Source organism: Notamacropus eugenii, chromosome 2, assembly GCF_028372415.1.
Source record: "Notamacropus eugenii isolate mMacEug1 chromosome 2, mMacEug1.pri_v2, whole genome shotgun sequence".
Taxonomy (NCBI): domain Eukaryota; kingdom Metazoa; phylum Chordata; class Mammalia; order Diprotodontia; family Macropodidae; genus Notamacropus; species Notamacropus eugenii.
In genome coordinates, this window is record NC_092873.1 from 184,029,180 (window position 1) to 184,048,938 (window position 19,759).

The window sequence follows — 19,759 nt, forward strand, 5'->3', positions numbered from 1 at the left end:
TTTTCTATGCAGTCTAAGAGTTAAGAATATATGTGTCATTGCAGGTAGGAAATTGGATTTGTCTTGCATATTATCACTGGAACATATCTGTGTAAACAGGGTCTTGGGGACAAAGGATACTTCCCACTACCTCTTTCCCCAGATATGGCATCTTTATCTGAATAGCATTAGATAGGCTGTGATACTTTAAGTGGTAGTGTGATGAATCCAGTACTTAAAACAGACTGGCTACCAAAGGAGTCTGACAATTAATTTATGACAAATCATACTGCTTCCTTAGTCATCACTGATAATATTACCATTTGAAATGCTTATACATGGTTCATTAAGGTAGTTAATGTAGTTCAAATCAACTTAATATTCACAGCTTTGAATTACAGTCTGGTCAAATGAATGAATTTTCAATGGGTTTGATTAGAATAGCCAAATGAAATAAGAGAAGAAGGAACCGCATTGCACAATTTCCTCATTTCTACTACTTAATCAAGTGTGCTCCGCATCAATCTGAGTGATATTCTAGCCCTTTCACTTCTGTCTGACATCCACATTCACACTTCCATCAAGCATTTAGGAAGATGAAATGTCAGGGATAATTAATTAAGACAATGTGCTTCTTTTATCCCTTAAGCCTTTATCTCTATTAGAAACTTTTCAAATCAGAAATAGCTATGGCCAACTTTGACGAGAGGGAAAAATATTTGATTTATGAATATAAAAATCTGTGTAGACTGTATGTATGTAAATATATACATATATGCAAATATATACACATATATATGTAAATATATACATACATATAAACCCAGAAATAACTGAATAACATTTACTGTAATTAATTTATGTATGTGCATATAATGTATATGCATATTTAGGCTTTATGGATATATAATTAATATAACATTTATATTGGCGCCTATGATTCTAAGTAGTATGACTGCTTGTTGACTGATAACTACAATTCAGGAAGCTTGTATACATAGCTGTTAGCCAGAAATGAAACTATTAGCCAGTCACTGGCATAGGAACTGATAGTTAGATGGGTACATTTTTTGCCTGATGGCAGATTAGTGTACCAAAATCATTTTGAATGAAATAAGTTATTTACTCATCAAATTTTTGTCAAGTCCATACCAAGTACAAGACTCAGCATTTAGCATATTCATGATTTCAGATACCATCCCTGTGCTCCAAAGTGTGTGTGTGTGTGTGTGTGTGTGTGTGTGTGTGTGTAGCATATTCAATCTTGTTGAAATCTAAATAAGGTACACCTTTGCCTGCACACATGCAACCTGCTTTTTCATTGATGTAGGAAACCTCCTGATAAAGTAACTCTTTCTTCCAATTCAAGTTAGCTTTTTTTTCTGTAACTGAATAGTCTGAGAGTTACTTAGATCCTCCTTACATACACATAGGAAATTGAGTTAACAAGCTTCTCCACCTCTGCAGGCAGAGAATCAGCTCTGAGAGATTAATGACTTACCCAGGTCACACAACCAATGTGTGTTCCAGATGGAACATTGTTGTTAATGTTGCTGCTTGTCCTTTGTTCTGGAAGAGGACCGTGACCTCAGAAAGGCGATGCCATGATCTACAAGTGAACTGGATTTAAGTGAGGGAGGGCTGTGCAAGGTCGCCAGCCTCACTTTTTCTTCCAGAACCATCCGAGTTCGGTGGCAAGATATAGATCAGGGCAACTGGAGATAGGCCCCCAAAGATGGAACATGACTAAGCTAGTGCTCTATCCACTACACCATGCTGACTAGAGTCTAGAGCATAGTTGGAGACACAAAAACAAAGCTGAAACATTTTCTGTCCTCTAAGAACACACATTCCACTAGGGGGTAGGGGTGAGAATGTGAGGATGGAGTGGTGAGTACAGCGCAAACACAGATAAGTAAAGATAAGGTAATAAAGTTAGTAAAAAATCATTCTAATAAGCAAATAAATTATTTCATTTCATTTTATATTGTCCCTAATTTCAATGACTGCCTCTTTATTCTGGTAGGATGCTACCTACTCAGAGCTCTGTTTTCTCTCTGTTGCAGTGTTTGAACAGCACCAAATACCTTAGCAATCATTATGTCTGCATCTATTTCTGAGTTTGTGTTTTTAATGAGACTTTATCTGTGACTAGGAATTGTTACATTCAGAAATAGGACCAAGAACCTCTGAATGATTTTGATTCTGGTACATTCAGCATTCCATAGTTAGTTCAGTGGTACAAATGGTCCCAGTGCTTGTGATGGCAGATCACAGGAGCATTTGTCCTCAACTTGCTGGGTTTTCACCCAAACACAACTCATACTGGCATTGAGGTAGAAGTTCTATTTTTTTATGTTAGACCAAAGAGAAATTGTTTTGGATCAACTAAAAATTTCATTAATCATTTGATTGCTCAAATAACTCTAAAATTGTAGACTTTAAAACTAAAGCTAGGTAGTACAATGAACTCATATCTCATCAGTACCCCTTTGATACTGAAGCCCTTACCTCTGATTGGAGGGAGTAGAGATGTATGTGTTCATCCTTTGTTTCCAAAGAAGACCATGCCATCAGAGAAATGATGACATGACTAGCACTTGACTTTGTTTTCAGTGAGGGAGGGCTGTGCAGGTCACCAGCCTCACTTCTCCTCCAGAGCCTTCTGAATCTAGTGACCAGATATTCATCAGGATGACTGGAGATGACCCAGGATGAGGCAACTGGGGTTAAGTGACTTGCCCAAGGTCACACAGCTAGTGAGTGTCAAGTGTCTGAGGTGAGATGTAAACTCAGGTCCTCCTGACTCCTGCACTGGTGCTCTATCTACTCCACCACCTAGCTGCCTCCAGGGAGTAGAGATAGCTCCTACCAGAACCCTCATTTAAGGAGGGCACTGAAGTCATTCATCTCTTCATTTCCCCCTCAGCTTCATTCCTATGAACTTCTCATCATTTCTGTGATATATCCCTGCCCCACCCCTTGTAATGCCAATGAGATATTCACAGCACCTACAGCAGCCATGAATATCCTGGTGCAATTCTGAATCATGAAATACAACAGATTCTCCACATAGAAGACAGAACCAAAACATTTATTCAGACATCAGAAAGCCTAATCCATCATAGTAACAAAAATCTATACACAATAACAATGCAGAGGACAAAATCATCCCCAAGCCTTCCTCCTAGTAGGGTTTCTTTAAACAAATCACAAACAGGCTTCCCTTAAACTCTTATCAGCTATCTGACTTTAGGCAAATAATCTCTTTGAACCATTGGCAATTTTGGGTTTTTTTTACACTTCTCTTTGGAGTTGGTTTGGAGAATACTCACCTTGACAAAATCACAGATATTTAACTATCTGATGTCAGTTTTGAGTTTCATTTCACTGTAAAATAAAACTGACCTAGAGTGATTAAGTCCCAAGCTGCTAGACCTGTGAACAAATAGTTTTCTAATCCTCTCCCTAAAGGATCTATTTTCCTTGATGCACAATCAGCAAATTCACTACTAAGGAGACTCGGCATAGATATCTACTTCAGAAGTCACACTGGATGTGGTGTTGTAATGCCAGTGCAATGCCCATAGCAGCTGCTATGAACATGCATGCCTATTTCTAGGATAAATTTGCAAAATATAATAATAAACTCTCTTCCTCAAAGGCAAACCCAAATTATTTATTTGGGACATCATTAGAGTACCAGGAGGTAAGATTTAACAGGTTTCTTATCACTAATCCAAGGGAATGCTGACATCTTAAACCTTCTTTCTGTCACAAAAAACAAGCTCCCTGGACAAATTTTCTCGCCCTCCCACTCACAGCTTGCTTCTCTCTCTCTCTCTCTCTCCCTCTCTCTCTCTGTTTGTGTGCTCTCTCTTTCTCTCCTCCTGGGGCAAGCTCCTCCCAGCCCATGTGGACCCAGGCTCTATGTGACCACAGGCTCCATGTGTTAGGCCTATTAATGGATGGGGAAGACCTTCCTATTCTATTAACATTACAGGTATGATCCAACCAATCCCAGGAGCCATTCCAGTGGTGCTTATTCAAGGGAGGTATACTGGCATCATTGAGTTGACTGTCTGATATTTGCTTGAAGAATCTATGTCTCTTGGCCTCTTGCAAATTTATCAAGTATTGAGGAAACTTTAGTGGCAGGCAAAGAGATAAGCAGCCAGGTATCCATTGCAAGTTGGCCAAAGTAAAATTTTGGAAGGAAATCCTTTGTTCTTATGCTACAGGTAAAAGAATCAGACTCTTCCTTTCACTTTGAAGAGACAAAGGGAGGATATTCTTCTGTTCCCAGTCAGGACCAGAAAGCACACAGTAGCAATCAGTAAAAAGCAGAAGAAAAGGTTCCCATTGCTTGAAATCAAGAGTTCTTATGTATGTGTCATGGACTTGCTTGGCAGTCTGGTCAGTATGTACCCATTTCACAGTGTTTTTAAATCAAGAAATAAAATTCGTGGAATTACAAAGGGAAAAATATTTTGAAAGTTATTAAATCCACATTTTTTTAATACTCAAGGACCCCAGGTTAAGAACTTCTGCATACCTGAGACATTTAAAATCAAAAGTTTAGTTGGGTTTTTTAAACAGCAATTTTGAAGGCCTTTCAGGTAAAGTGTTGGATCAAACCCAGTTTATACAGGCTGGATCAGCAGATGCATTCTGTTTTTGTTTTACTGCTCCCAAATAAGGGCTGATTCGCCTCACTTCAATGCCACAATCAGAATCTTTGCAACTGGATGTCACTTGTTCAGTTATACATACTTCTTAGAGTTCTCTACCTGACCCAAGGTAGAACAGAATGTGCCTCCTTTTCCCCAGGGTATGCCTTAAGCACCTTTAAACTCAGTGTCAAAAATATAGCAATTGCACTTTACCTCTGAAATTAAATTGATTAATCTGCCATGTTCTTTGGTTCTTTTAATGTAATGAGTCCAAATAGGAAAAGAAAAGAATGGAATAGACAGCACACTGAGTTTAGAATCAGAAGACCTTGGTTTGAGTTCTAGTGACAAGATCATGTGCAAGTCCCTTCCTATTTCTGGGCCCAAGTTTCCTCATCATTAAGACAGGGATAATACTGCTTGCATTGCCCTTCTCACAGAGAAGTTCAGAACATCAAATAAGATAATGCTGGGAAAGCATTTTATATCCTTAAAAGTTTAATATAAACGAGAGAGTATTATTATTTTTTAAAAGCCTCCTAATTAAGAATTATTTTAATTGGTTAATCAATCAGTAACTATTAGGCTCTTACTACATGCCAATCACTACTTTATTAATGTTGGTAAGGATGACATTCACAGAGAATGGGACTTTTAAAAGAGATGCATTGTACATGTATGCTGGGAAATGTTGATAGTAAAAAAAATATTAAAAAATAAGGCATCAATAAAACCTTAAGAAACATTGCTGCTGAAGATTCCTCTTGCAAACTTCCGACAGATAACCAGTACTTGCATCAATTTTTCAGAAGGTTGCAGGTCAGGAATTCTATACGTTGAGAGGACTATGCCCTTCATCTGGAAGTACCCAAGGAGAGGTTCACAAGTTTTATGCTCCTTGATTTGTTTCCACTTTAGATCTGACTATAATTCAAATCCTTCAATAACCCTTACTGAAATATAACAGTAAATAAAGAAAACTTTATCAGTCAAAAAGCATTTATTAAGCACCAAAGTATGTGCCAGGCACTATGCTAAGTGCTAGAGATATAGAGAGACAAAAGATAGTCCCTCCCCTTGAAGAGCTCACAATCTAATGGGGGAAATAACAAACAAATACACACATATGTATACACACACACACATGCAAAGGTGTGTGTGTGTGTGTGTGTGTGTGTGTGTGATAAATAGCAGATAACTGGTAGGGGGACAGTACTAGAATTAAAAAGGATTACTGAAGTTTTTCTATGGAAGGTGGGATTCAAATTGGGACTTGAAGACAGGAAACTCCAGAGGCAGAAAAGAGGAGGGAGCATTTCAGACATGGGAGAGAGTGAGAGAAAATTGTGGAACAGTGAGAAAGCCAATGACACTGGATCAGAGACGCTGAAGGGGTATAAGATCGGAAATGGAGAGAGGAGGGAGGATGTTATGAAAGGTTTTGAATATTTGATCCTGGAGGTGATAGGGAGCAACTAGAGTTTATTGGAAATGGGGGTGACATGATAAGACCCGTCTTTTAAGAAGATCATTTTGGCAGCTGAATGGAGGATGAACTGGGGAGAAACTTATGTCAGGTAGACCCACCAGCAGGCTATTGTGAGGGTTCAGCTGTGATGTGGTGAAGGCCTGCACCAGGACGATGGCAGTATCAGAGGAGAGAAGGGAACATATTTGAGAGAGATGTTGCAATTTGTGATTAAAAAGCATTTCACAGGCTTTTTTTTTTTCCAAAATCAATACTGTGCAGGCAGTAATGGATAGTAGTATAGTAAGCCACATTTTTATCCCATAAAAAGAAATTTAGGAATTTATAAATTCATCAATGGAGATTTTAAAGCAGAAACTTGATGAGCACTGGTCAGGGATATTGTAGAACAAATTTCTGTGTAGGAATGGGATGGATTTGAAAACCTCTAAAGTCATTCTGAGATTTCTGTGATTCTGTAAGGTTAGTTTTGTTTTTTAAAAAGATAATTAGGTCTCTCTGTATCTCATTAAAATTTAAGAATTAAAAAGAATAAAGATCCATATACTATGCAGAGTCTTCCTAAAGGCCCTGTTCACTTTTAAACTAAAGCTATTTCTTTTTGTGGTGGCTAAAAATAGGAAATAAAGTGGATGCCCATCAATTGGGGGATGGCTAAACAAACTGTGGCACATGATTGTGATGGAATATTATTGTGCTATAAGAAATGATAAGCGGGATGATTTCTGAAAAACTTGGAAAGACTTACATGAACTGATGCAAAGTAAAGCGAGCAGAACCAGGAGAATGTTGTACACAGTAACAGCAACATTGTACCATGAAGAACTGTGAATGACTTACCTATTCTCAGCAATACAGTGATCCAAGAGAATCCCAAAGGACTCATGATGAAGCATTGTATCTGCCTCCAGAGAAAGAACTCATACTTTCTGAATACAGACTAAACTATGCTATCTTTCTTTCTTTCTTTCTTTTTCTTCCTTCCTTCCTTCCTTCCTTCCTTCCTTCCTTCCTTCCTTCCTTCCTTCCTTCCTTCCTTCCTTCTTTCCTTCCTTCCTTCCTTTCTTTCTTCCTTTCATTCTAGTCTTCTTGTACAAAATGATTAGTATGGAAATGTTTTACATGATTGCATATGATTTCTTGCCATCTTAGGAAGGGAGGAGGAGAAAGAGGGAGGAAGGGATAAAATTTGGAACTCAAAATTTTTAAAAAGTTTAAAAATTTATTTTAACATGTAACGAAGGGGAAATAAAATATTATATGACAGAAAAAATTAACTAGAGCTGTTAGGAATAATAGTACACACTGGAAAAAATTCATGAATTCATGGGGCAAGTACATTGCATAATTTTTTTATGCAACTTATTTTTTATTACAGATCCAGGACAAACAAAATATAACTACCATGCCTTAGAAAATAAGTTGTCTTATTGTGGTAAACAGAATAGATGTGCCTATTAGACATGGGAAGAAAATTCACTACTAATCCCCTGGTTTCTAGGTGGCAGCCATATCTATAACTAAAATTGTTTTTAATTTAATATTTATGTATTAAAAATGCTTTTAAATGTAGTATGTGTTCATGAAGACTATGTGAATAAGGAGTCACAAATTGCGGGGAGGGGGAAAGAAATATTAAATGAAATGATTAAACACTCCTCTTACAAATTTTTCTCTTTCTCAGTTGTTCTTAGAAGTATTTTAATAGTTATGAATTTAGCAGCCCTAGTTAAGTTTGTAAAAAAAAATTTGTTGATTTTTTTTCTTAAAGGTTAAAATCTACAACCTTTCATGTTATGAGTACCAATGTGGTTGGCTTTTTCAAATTCTTGAATAAAACAGACCTCAAAGGGTGTAAAATATTACCATGATTCACTTAGTTTCGTATTCAAACATAGGGCATTTCTGGTGAGATCAGTCAGTCAATCATAAGCATTTATTAAGTATTTACTACGTTCCAGAACAGTTGGTAGGGAATGGGGATACACAGACAAAACGAAAAACTTCCTACCTTTAAGGAATTTAAAATTTTTATTAATAACATTTTATAATACATTATTTAAACTACATTCAACAACCAAAAACAATTCCCCAGTGATTACAAAAACATAGCACACATTTTTATGTTAGTAGCTATGTTTTGTATACATATTTGTATAGTTAAGTGACTCAATGAATTTTAGAAGGCCTCCAAGAAAAGGATTATATACTCAAGAAATTTTTCTTCCCTTTCTGAGTCCCCCACCCTTTTCATTATTTGTATCTGTTTTGTTTTGTTTATTGTACTTGTTTTTCAGCCTATGCATGAGAGAATTAAAGTCTATCCTCTTCTCTGCTTTCTTCACAAGTCATTTCCTTCTATAGCTGGTTGCTGTTTCCTGTTCAGTTTCAGAACTTTTAAAAAAATTTCAGATCTTAATACATTCTTTATGGGCACATCATCTATTAACAACAAAAAACCAGACAAAGCTCTGAGATCTATTCATGTCAGCAGTTTGCTTCCTTAAAGATTTACTCCCAGAGTGGCAGGGGAAAAAAACCCAACCCTTATCCAAGTCAATTTCAAGTAATTACCCTCTCATCTGTCTGGAAGAGTAAAGTGAATCCTGCTTGAAGGGAAGGAGAGAGATTGATTTCAAGCTCCCTTAGATTCAACAGCCCATGTAAAAGCTTGACCCATCAGCATTCGGCCCCCAATTCCTATCTGGTTATTTCCAGTCTAAAATGATTTGCGTACCAAGGACCATTATGTCAAATGGGTTTATTTGACATTCTGGAGTGATCTTTGTCAATTAGTCTTATGGAACTTAGAGCTAGTATGTCTTATTCCAGTACTTAAAAGAAAGTTGTTTTAAATTCTATCTTAATATAAGGATTCAAATGTTCTCAATTACCCACCAAACTACTTAAATTCTCAAAAAAACCACATCCCATTCTAGGTACTTCAGTTTGCAAAAATAATTTCTGATTTAAAAAATAGAAGGACTACAGATATACAAAGTGAAAATAGTCCTTTTAGTCTATGAATTTAATATTTTAGGAAATAAAAAAAAATGACAGGTACCTTGGCTAAAATTCACACTTTACTGGTGAAGGGCAAGGGAGTTTTTGTTTTTCTGATATTTAGAGAAATACTTGCAGTTCTTTAGAAACATATTCACAGGAGAGGCAGCCTGGTAGATAAAAAGTAGTCCTCAGAGCCAGGAAGAAGACATAAGTTTAAGTAGCACCTATTGTGTCTTTTATACAGGTTCTGGGACCTTAGGTAAGTCATTCAACTCCTTGATGCCCCAGGCATCAGTTTAGGACAAGAAGTTGCAAGCTTTTGCCTCTCTGCTTTAGTAGAAGGATTTTCTTCTCTGGAAGTTGCCTAATGAAATCTCAGACCTGGTTTTCTTCCCCTCTTCCCCACTGTCTCCTAATAAAAAATGGGTAGAGGTGATGAACTACAGGTATGGAAGGAAAAATATTTTGTTAAAAATGGTCAAAGAATTTAAGAATACCTCGAATGGCCAAGCTGCATCCATTGACACAGTACTTTTAAAAAAGTCTATAAGGTAAGGAAAATAGATGTAGAATGAAAATTTTTATTTTGAAACAAAAGTACTAGATAATTGTGTCAATTCATGCTCTGTTCTTATAGATTTTAACTGTATTTCATTGTCATAAGGGAAGATTATATTATGTGTGTGTGTGTGTGTGTGTGCTTGGCAGGGGTGTGACTTAGGAGGAAAGAGACATTAATAACAAAGAAACAATAATATACATATATCTTAAGTGAATGCATTCTGAAGCAATTATTTATGTTAAATCTTAGATAATAAATACAAGAATTATGATATAGCAAACATTTGAAGATAAAGAAACCCAAACTTTCTTGTCCACTTTCTGAAAACTGAAAACCAGTCAACTAGATTTCCTTTTTTCCCCTGTTCCAATACACATTTCTAAAATACATAATTTGCATGTCATCTATGCAAACATAATGCCATTATGTGACATGAGTGAACCAGTGAGAATTTATTCAAAATTAAATTATTAAGATAATTGACTTGGGAGTTTAGGTTAAATGGAATAAGTATATCTACAGGCACGTCCCGATATATATATATATATATATATATATATATATATATATATATATATGAGTGTGTGTATGTGTGTGTTTGTGATAAAGAACTGCCTCAATCTGTATCTATGTATGTGAAATAAATGGACACAGGACATAACCAGTTTGTATAACTCATCATGTTTCGTCTGCTCAGACTACTCTGATGACCATCATTCATTCTGACCCAAGTCACACTGTGCCTCTTCCACTTAATGCCACTATTTGAACAGCCACAATCCCAATTAACAGATGAAAATTTAACTTAAAATCACATCCTATAAAGCCCTCAGTGAATTTTTGCATTGCCTTGGCTATGCATCTAAAATGATCTTTTGTTACTAATTTGTTTATTCTGCCTGAGATGAAGCTTGGGGCTCAAATTTTGGATACACAGCCCATGCATTAAAGAAAAGCATGGTAAGGGAGCCCCAGGATGAGAATTCTGAAAATAGAATAAAATGAGGTTAATCCTGGTAGTCCGGCATCCCTGTGGCACCACCCTCTCACCCCCATCAACAATGGGTCCCTCTGCTTCTCCAGCTACCCTTAGCATAATGATACCAGGCCTGGGATGGAATGGGAGTGAAGGGGCAGAAGATAAAAATTAGATGAAAAGTCATAAGATTGTCGATAGAGACTAATGACTGAAAACAGATTCAGTATACTTTACTCTGGGATTGACATTTTTTAATCATAATGCTAACTAGATCAAATGGTGAGTGTGAAGAGCTGTGTTCTTATTAGGCTGACAAAATAGTGCATTTAGAAATGGAAACAGTAAGTTATACTAGGGAGGACTAGGAAAAAAAAGCAATCCACAACAGCCAAACTAATCATTTCTCTGAAATCATCCAATAAAATAAGAAATCTTGTAGCCTCACATAGACAACCCAAGTAAGTTTGTTGGCTTTTCAGTGCCACTTAAAATGAACTTTATTATGATTCAATATGATTAAAATTGTCTTTTGAATAACTGAAAAGGATTGTAACCACTATAGCTGTGCTTCATAATGCTGAATTGATTATTGTTTATGCAAAACAAAAACAAAAACCTTGGGCTAGAGTCAAGGCAAGAAGACCCTGGGAATGATATCTGTGTCATATGGTGACACATCCTGGCAAAAGACCATAAGGCAAAAAGTGTGGATGGTGATCACTTTTAGGGGGAAAAATATGCCCCCACTCCAATTTTAGTACCCTGGGGCAAAGCCCTGCTTGTTCCTTGCTAGTGATAGCTGTTTCATAAAACATATTAGAGTATTGTAGGAGTCAGAAGACCTGAGTTCAAATGTAGACTCTACCAGTTACTAGATGTGTGATTTTCAACAAGTTATATAACCTCTCTGAGCCTTAATTTCTTGCTCTGTAAAATAGAAAAAGTAATATGTATTTGCACTACCTACCTCACAGAGATATTGTAAGAATCAGATGAGGTAATACAGGTTAAGGGTGTCATAACCACAAAGCACTATGTGAACGTAAGCTATTAAAATAAAAGATGGGAAGTTCTATATTAATTATAAACCAATCTAAGAATGTTGGCTAAGTTATAAAATGTCTAGAACACATGAACATTTGTAGGGCTAAACAGAACTTTGCTCAAATCAAGACACATAGTAAAATGAACTATTAAAAAGTTAAACAGTAAAAAATAAAAAAAAAATATTTAAAAAAAAACACCTTATCATCACTGACCGCCAAATTTCAACAATCTGGATTTATCATGGAGTTCAGTTTGAAAGTAATGAAGAAAAAGAAAAGTGCTGGTAGTTTTCAGGATCTCTTTAAGAAGACTTTCTGAAAACTGATCAGAGCTTCAAAGTCTTCTTAATCTTGAAACCTTTGTATTCTTGGGTGCAATCAACGAACTTTACTTTTGACTGGAGATTCTGGTTCAAAGACGTCATCTTCAACAGCTTCTTCAATGGGCTTCATTTTTTCAGAGCCTCTCATGTACGGGGAGGGTATACCTGTCAACATTTCATAGAGAAAATTGATTAATATATCCTGATATCCATCTTCAAATTGTAAAATCTTCCAAATGTATGGAAGTCTAAGGATTGGCCATGACTCAGCTCAACATTTTGTTAAACACCTCCTATGTGGAAAGCAAAGACAAAATGAAAACTAGTCTCTATGCGGAAAGGCCAGCAATTCTGCTGTTTTTAAGGAAACAGAGATGTGGGGAAGGGAAATTTGCCCTAAGTCTGATTTTTCTTTGTCATATAACAAAAAAAGCAAAAAAAACCCCTCAGAATGGGGAATAACTGTTTAGCTGGGCTTATCTATTTGGGGGAACATTCTTATATTGATTTTGGCAAATGTGCTTGTGTAATATGAGTTTTATTGAATACTCATTCTGACTAGAACCAAGGCAATAGTTGGATATTTAGGATGTTAGTTGAAAAACCGAAGTAAAGCATATGGAACCCAAGGAACTGATACGGGGGAGTAAGTTGTCTAAAAGTAGTAACAGACATGATTAGAAGTAGCATGGGATTTTCTAATAATGCAGCAAACTCACCAGTTTTATGCCTTTGTTTTTCTTAATTAGACAAAATAAGGACAAAAATATTGATATACTTATGGGGTATTTAAAGGCCTCTGAATAAATGAATGTATTTTATAGATAACTGTGAAAGCTTATTGGTGGGTGATTATGATGGAATCAAGATCTAACAGGGTTCTACCCCTCCATGTAAGTTAGAGTAATTTTTACCTAAAAGTTAAAAAAGGCTCTCCTTTAAGACTTTATGGGCCTAGAGGCTAAAAGTCAAGGACCAAGACTACTGACTGTGAGACCTAGTTTCTTCTGTGTTGATATGGTTTCCAGATTATCCAAGGTCTAGATTATCTAACAGATCCATCTATCTGTAGTCAGGGTCTTTCAGACTTGGCTGATGATCCAGGGCCCTACACTACACCCTGCACTTCTATATTTCCATATGGAAGTGAGGCTCCCTTTCATCCCTACCCTGGTCCCTACCCTTTTTTCGATAACTTTTTTACATTATGGCTAAGTAAACCTTTTATTAACTGTTACAATGATCTGCAAGTGTCATTGGACCTAAAGCACTATAGGACCAACTTGAGTAAGGCCTATACCTCAAGAGTGATAATAGATGATCAATATACACCTTTTTTACATGATATCACAAACAGACCTTCCAACAATGCCATATTCAATATCTGGATCAATTTGATCAGAATTTTGAATCTGGGTCTTTCACACCAACCCAATGTCATGTTTACTGCTCAGAAGTAGGACCAAGCTGACAATGATGCCATCAAGTTAGAGAATTCGGTCAGCCCATAAGCCCTGAAGAAAAATTCACTGTACGGCTGACTTTGGAAAGCAATTTGAAGCCAGTCATGTATTTGCCTCACTGGGAGCAGAAGCAGAGTAATCCCCTTCAAGGCAGAAAGAAAAAATACTAGAATGTCCTCCTGAAAGAGTATAAAATCCATGCCAATGCCAGCTAGGAAGGGACAGCAGTGATCACAGCAGCTGGTGGTCTGCCTACATCAACATGCAGCAGTTATGAATGGAATGGTTCCCCCTGGACCAACCCACTATTAAGTAACCAAAGGTCTGAAAGCAGCTGTGGAGGTAGCAAAAAACCCTGATGTAATCCCATGGACTACCCATGTGGCACCCTTCCATCTTTAAAGCTGTGCTCAGACTGAGCTGAGACCGAGAAGAAACGTCAGCAATAACTGCAAACACCAAAGGACAATTTTGATACAGAGCATTTCAACTTTCACATACTTAATGTGCAAGCCTCTCAACCTTAATGGAATAGCTCACTTAGTAATATAAGGGCAGCAGTACTGATTGTGGAGAGAACACTGGATTTGGGTTTGAATCCAGCTCTGCTGATCACTACCTATGTAACAACTTTTTGAGCCTTCATTTCCTCATTTATAATATGAGGACTACATAATCCATAATATGACCTTTATGGCCTTTTCCAGATCAAAATTGATCAGTCTAGCCAGGACCCAAAACCCATAAGTCCTTTGACACCCCCCACCCCCCAGGTCACCACTCCTTCTTCCAGCTGTGGTTGCAGCCCTTGCCTCCTCAGTAGCCACAAGTATTAAAGACCTGGAAGGGAAGATTTTTGTCACCAGAGTTTTTGTCACTGTCAAATGGATATTGTTATCTCAATTTTATTAAAAAAATTATCAAAAGAAATAACACTAAAAAGAAGATGCTTGCTTATCTTTTTTACACTTAATCCAAACTGAATGTCTTACCGTTTGGATCTCTTGGCCTTACCCCCTACCCTGCTGCTGCACCCTAATCACCATGAATCATTTTTATCCACACTTCAACCATTATCAGCTTATGTATTTTCTCTCTCCCTATTAGAATGTGAGGTCTTAGAAAATGAGGACTATCTCACTTAAAAAAATTTTTTTCTAAGCAATTAGCATAGTAATTTTACATAGTATGTATATACCAAATTATTTTTCATTCATTAATTCATCAATCAAACATTTATTAAGTGTTTACTATGCACTAGGCTAGGTGCTTGGGATACAAATATAAAATCAACAGTCCCTGCTCTTCAAGAGTTTACCTGATTATTGCTGAGTAAAAACAAAATAAATACAAAATTATTTCAGAAGACAGAGTCCAAACAGAGCAATCAGAAAATAGCTTTATAAGTGAGAAAAGAAAAATCAGAAATTAGAGAAGTCAGAAAAAAGCTTTACAAATGAACAATGGTACTTGACCTGAGATGGAAGAGAACTAGATTTTCCTAGAGAAGAAAGTAAAGACAGAGAGCATTTCCAGACATGGAGGATGGCCTGTGCAAAGGCTCTGAATTGAGAGAAAGAAAATTATTACAAGTACAACAGTTGGGCTGAAGCCCAGAGACCATGACAGGTCACAATGAGTAATTAGAATGGGAAGAGTTTTAAATGCCAATCGGAAGAGTTTGTATTTTATTCTAAAGACAAAAGGGAGCTATTGAAGCTTCTTGAGGAGAGTAGTACTCAAGATCCTAACAGAATAAATGGCAAAGTAGCATTGGCCACTACAAGTTTCCTTCAACCAACCATGTGGTCTCTGCCCCCCACTACTTGAGAAAATGCTCCATGTCTGTGATGGAAAGTCTCAAGAATCTTTTGAAAACAATCAGAAAACATTAGAGGTAGCTAGGTGGCACAGTGAAGAGAATGGTGGGCTTAGAGGCAGGAAAACCTGAATTAAAATCTACCCTTAGATCATAACTAGCAGTGGGACCCTGGGCAAGTCAATTAATCTCTGTCTACAACAGCTTCCTCTTCGGCAAAATGGAGATTTTATGTAATAGAAATTATTTTTCAGGGCTCAAATGAAATAATAAATGTAAAGCACTTAGCGTAGTGCCTGGCACACAGAATGAGATAATAATTAGAAGGCACTTAGCATGGTCCCTAGCATGTGGTAAGCACTATATAATTATTACTTATTACTATTAGCTTTCATTCTTAGTTTAGGCAACAAGAGAGAATTATCTGAAGTCACCATGGGCTGGTTCAAGAACCTTTCATTCCAATGCTAATCTGGATTGGTGTCACAGATAGCACCATTCCACTCCCTAAACCAGGGGTGGAGAACCTGTGATCTCCAGGCCACATGTGGCCCTCCAGGTCCTTAAGTGTGGCCCTTTGACCAAATCCGAATTTCACAGAAACAAATCCTCTTTGTAAAAGGATTTGTTCTGTAAAACTTGGACTCAGTGAAAAGGACTGCACTTGAAGACCTTGAGGGCCAATATGTGGCCTCGAGGTCTCAGGTTTCCCACCCTTGTGCCTAAATCTTTCCTGTTGTGAGAATCCCAGAATGGTCTTGAGTGCATGGACTGATATTCAGAGGAGGTGAAAATAGGAGTGGCAACCTATTTCTCTGTTTGCAGCAGTCACTGCCAGATCAGTCTTCAAATGCTGGGAAAATTATTTCTCAGGCTTGGTGTTTTTTTTGATAACAGATCCAAGTTCTTTCTGGGAAAGATTTAGGTTTCAACATAAAATAAGAATGAACATTTCCTTCACTAAGTAAATAAAAAAAACCCAATTTGGAGTTTGAATAAAAATGAGAGAATTGAATACTCTGAGAAAACATTTTATATAACTCAAGCTGGATGGTGATAAATCCTTTTCTATTCCTTTGCCTTGTTTCCCACTAACTTTTATAACTCATCAGGACTTTGCCCAGAAGGTGCAAACTAATGTTGTTAGAAGGAGGGGCTGGTGGTGAAACAGAGCTTATGCTCTTGGAGATTGGTCACCAGGAAGTTGAGCACCTCATTAGTAAATATCCAAACAACACATTTATCCAATACCCTCAGGAAGGCTCTTCAACATTCACACTTTTTCTAAAGAACAGAAATACTTCCCTAACTTCTTAAATAGAGCATATTGAACATAATTTAATTTTTTCCTCATGGCTCAGAATAATCATTCTGAATACCAGATACATCTGGCCACTGGACCCAGATGGCTCCAGAGCAAAAAGTAAGGCTAGGACTTGGTACAGCCCTGTCTCACTTAAATCCAATTCACTTGAAAGTCACGGCATCACCTTCTTGATGTCATAGTTCTCTTTGAGAACAAAGGACAAACCAAACACACACACATACACACATACACACACACACACACACCAACAACACATCTTGTAAGATATCATAGGGATCTGTATACCCTCAAGGTTGTTAAAGAGGGCAGAACTATCTGTCTACACTAAATGACTCCAGTGGTCTATGACTTAGTATCAAATTCAGATTTATAGTTTTTGTTGCTCCAACTTTGCTGTTTTATGGTACTTTTGCTTCTATCAACCAGAATCACAGCTATTTCTCTGATGGACAGTGGCAATCACCTTTTAGTCTTCTATGGGGGCACCTAGGCAGCACAGTGGATAGAAAGCAAGGTCGAGAGTCAGGAGAATCTGAGTTCAAATTAAACTTCTGACAGTTATTAGCTGTGTGTAACAGCAAGAATGTCCAGAATGACCTATTAGTACAGGTTCTTGGACCTGATTTTCTTAAAGGAAAGCAACTTTAAAGGGGTCAACCATCTTACTTTAATCAAACACACATATTATTCACTTAGTTCGGGGCAAAAAGTCATCACCCTAAACTTCAGAGAAAATCCAAATAGAAATTACAAGCAGAAGTTACAAACAGAGAAAATAACATAAAGACCAACAGACAGGGCTTCTAACTGTATGACCATAAGCAATACATACATCACAGATCAACAGACAGATTCAACTGTTTGACCGTTACATACATACATACATAGTTACCAGAGAGAGAAACACCAACATGTGGGTTTTCAAACCTAGGAAGGCTCCTTAATGGCTACCTAGTGTCTGGTCTGGCCAAATCACAAAAACATTTTTCCAATAAGTGAGCCCCAAAGCAAAATGCTAATCCTAGAATATGTATAGAGTGAGAAGGTATCACAACTCAGTACCTCAGTGCCTACTTAACAAAAGGTATGAAAACCTTCAAGCAAACAAGCCTCCCCTAAGCAAACTTCCCTCAATGGGCTCCAAGTGAAGCCTTAATGGGTCAAGAGGAGCTTTGACTCCCATTAACATTATACTGTATGACCCTGGGAAAGTCACTTAACTCTGTTTGCCTCAGTTTCCTCATCCGTAAAATGAGCTGGAGAAGGAAATGGCAAACCACTCCAATATCTCTGCCAAGAAAATTCCAAATAGTGTCACAAAGAGTCAGACATAACTGAAAATGACTGAACAATAACAGTCTTCCTTCCCACATAGCTTGTTGAAATTGTATGTAAAGATAGAGTAAACAGGTTCTGAGTAAGGGGCCCTGAAAGACTCACCTATGCTTTACTATATAAACTTTGACATCTGTTTCAGTCTTATCTTCTTCTGGTTTTGAGGCTTGTTCCAGGAAGGTGAAATCACTAAAGTCTCACCTTAAACTAAATAGAACATTACTCTATAAAGTTTGTCAAGGAACCTTTCCCCTCCCCTCAAGCAATATGCTTAAAATATATATGATTTTGTAAACCACGAAATGAAATGCCTTGATACTTCTACATCCTGGAAACTTTGACGACATTTTAAAAATTTCTTTGAAAATGTTATTATTTTGATTATGTTAAGCCATCTGGCCAACCAATTCAGTAAGTAATTAAAACCTTCACAGGCCTTTGAAATCTTCTTTAAACTTATATGTTTCTTAGATTTATTTATTCAAATTAATTAGAAAGGGAAAAGCTTTAGCACCTTCTGTAGAAACATATATATATATTTTTTCTAAAATTTGCACTTTCGTCTTACTGGCTTGTTTCCTCATTAATTGAAGGTGCTCAAACTATTACCTTTGACCCTTGTTAATGATCATGCTGAAATGGTTTTATATTCTTTGTTACAGAAAAGAATGTTCCTGGAAATAGCTCATAGGATCTGTATGAATCTATCAGAATGCAGGTGGAAGGTGTAGAGCAGGTGGGGGAAGAAATAGAAGAGTAGTTAGTTGCCTTTTAAACATGGAGTTTCCTTAAGAGAGCAACCCAAAAGTCATAGTAGAAAGGTTGCATTTAAGGTTGCTACTAAAAAATTCTGCTCTTTCAAAAAGGGCCATTTATAGTGTTGATAGAAGGGAATATTTGATAGAGGTTTTATCTCCTGGGTGTGGGTATTTGAAACTATTGGAAACACTGGATTTTACATGCAATACACTCAAGCTGAATTCCCTGAAAATTCAGGTCTCAATTTGCAGCCTGTGACTTGCAAGGGGTACTGCAAAAGGTAATGGGAAGCAACGTAGGATTGGAGCAAAGGATGCCTCTCTGGGAGATAGCTAGCTCCCTTTGCTACTTCATCATTGTGTCTGCCCAAAGTCAGGCCTGGGTACAGTGAACCCTGGGAAGGGTGGGGAGCAGGAGGGATGATGAAAATTGCTTGAAGGCACCAATAGTCAGGATGTGTGATTTGATCTAGCTCCTAACAGTTTTCGATTGTGTGAGCATTTACACATCACAAATTGGCAACACTACATATCAGAGCTTGATCTATTGTTGTGTTCATTGTCTCGATTTAAGAAAGTAATGGAAATAATGTAGATTAAATTATCCCCCCTTTCGCTCCCGCAGAGAGCTGGTTGTTAAACATTTACCAGTACACATTGCTTATATTATGACAAGAATACTGAAATTCATTCAAGAAATATTTCTTGAATATCTACTACATATCATTAATATATTCATTCACTCTGCTATTTGTTGTTTTTTTCATTTTGTCATAATTGGGAATTTCACTCAGAAAAATGTTGAAGGCCTTTGTTCTTTGTTTTCAATGGTTCCTTCTCTTCTCCCATCAATTCAATTCATTCAAGTCAACCAGAAAACATCTATTAAGTGCCTATTATGCACAAAGTATTGTACTATATGCTTGGAATATAAAGAGAAAAAATGCTCCAAGAAAGAGTGCAGCTAACAATTATTCGAAAACAATGCATTGAGGGATGA

The 19,759-nt window shown here is 37.0% G+C and overlaps 1 protein-coding gene across 2 annotated transcripts in view; it reads right to left on the minus strand.

Moving 5' to 3' along the window:
* Nucleotides 1-7,788: 7,788 nt before the first annotated feature.
* POPDC1 (popeye domain cAMP effector 1) overlaps nt 7,789-19,759 on the minus strand; it is a 73,783-nt gene continuing 61,812 nt past the window's right edge. The window contains exon 8 of one of the 2 annotated variants that reach the window (XM_072642942.1): nt 7,789-12,222. In XM_072642942.1, the coding sequence (XP_072499043.1) occupies nt 12,113-12,222 (110 nt within the window). In that variant the 3' untranslated portion in view covers nt 7,789-12,112. The remainder of the gene's footprint in view (nt 12,223-19,759) is intronic. The other variant, XM_072642941.1, reaches the window with a different exon arrangement.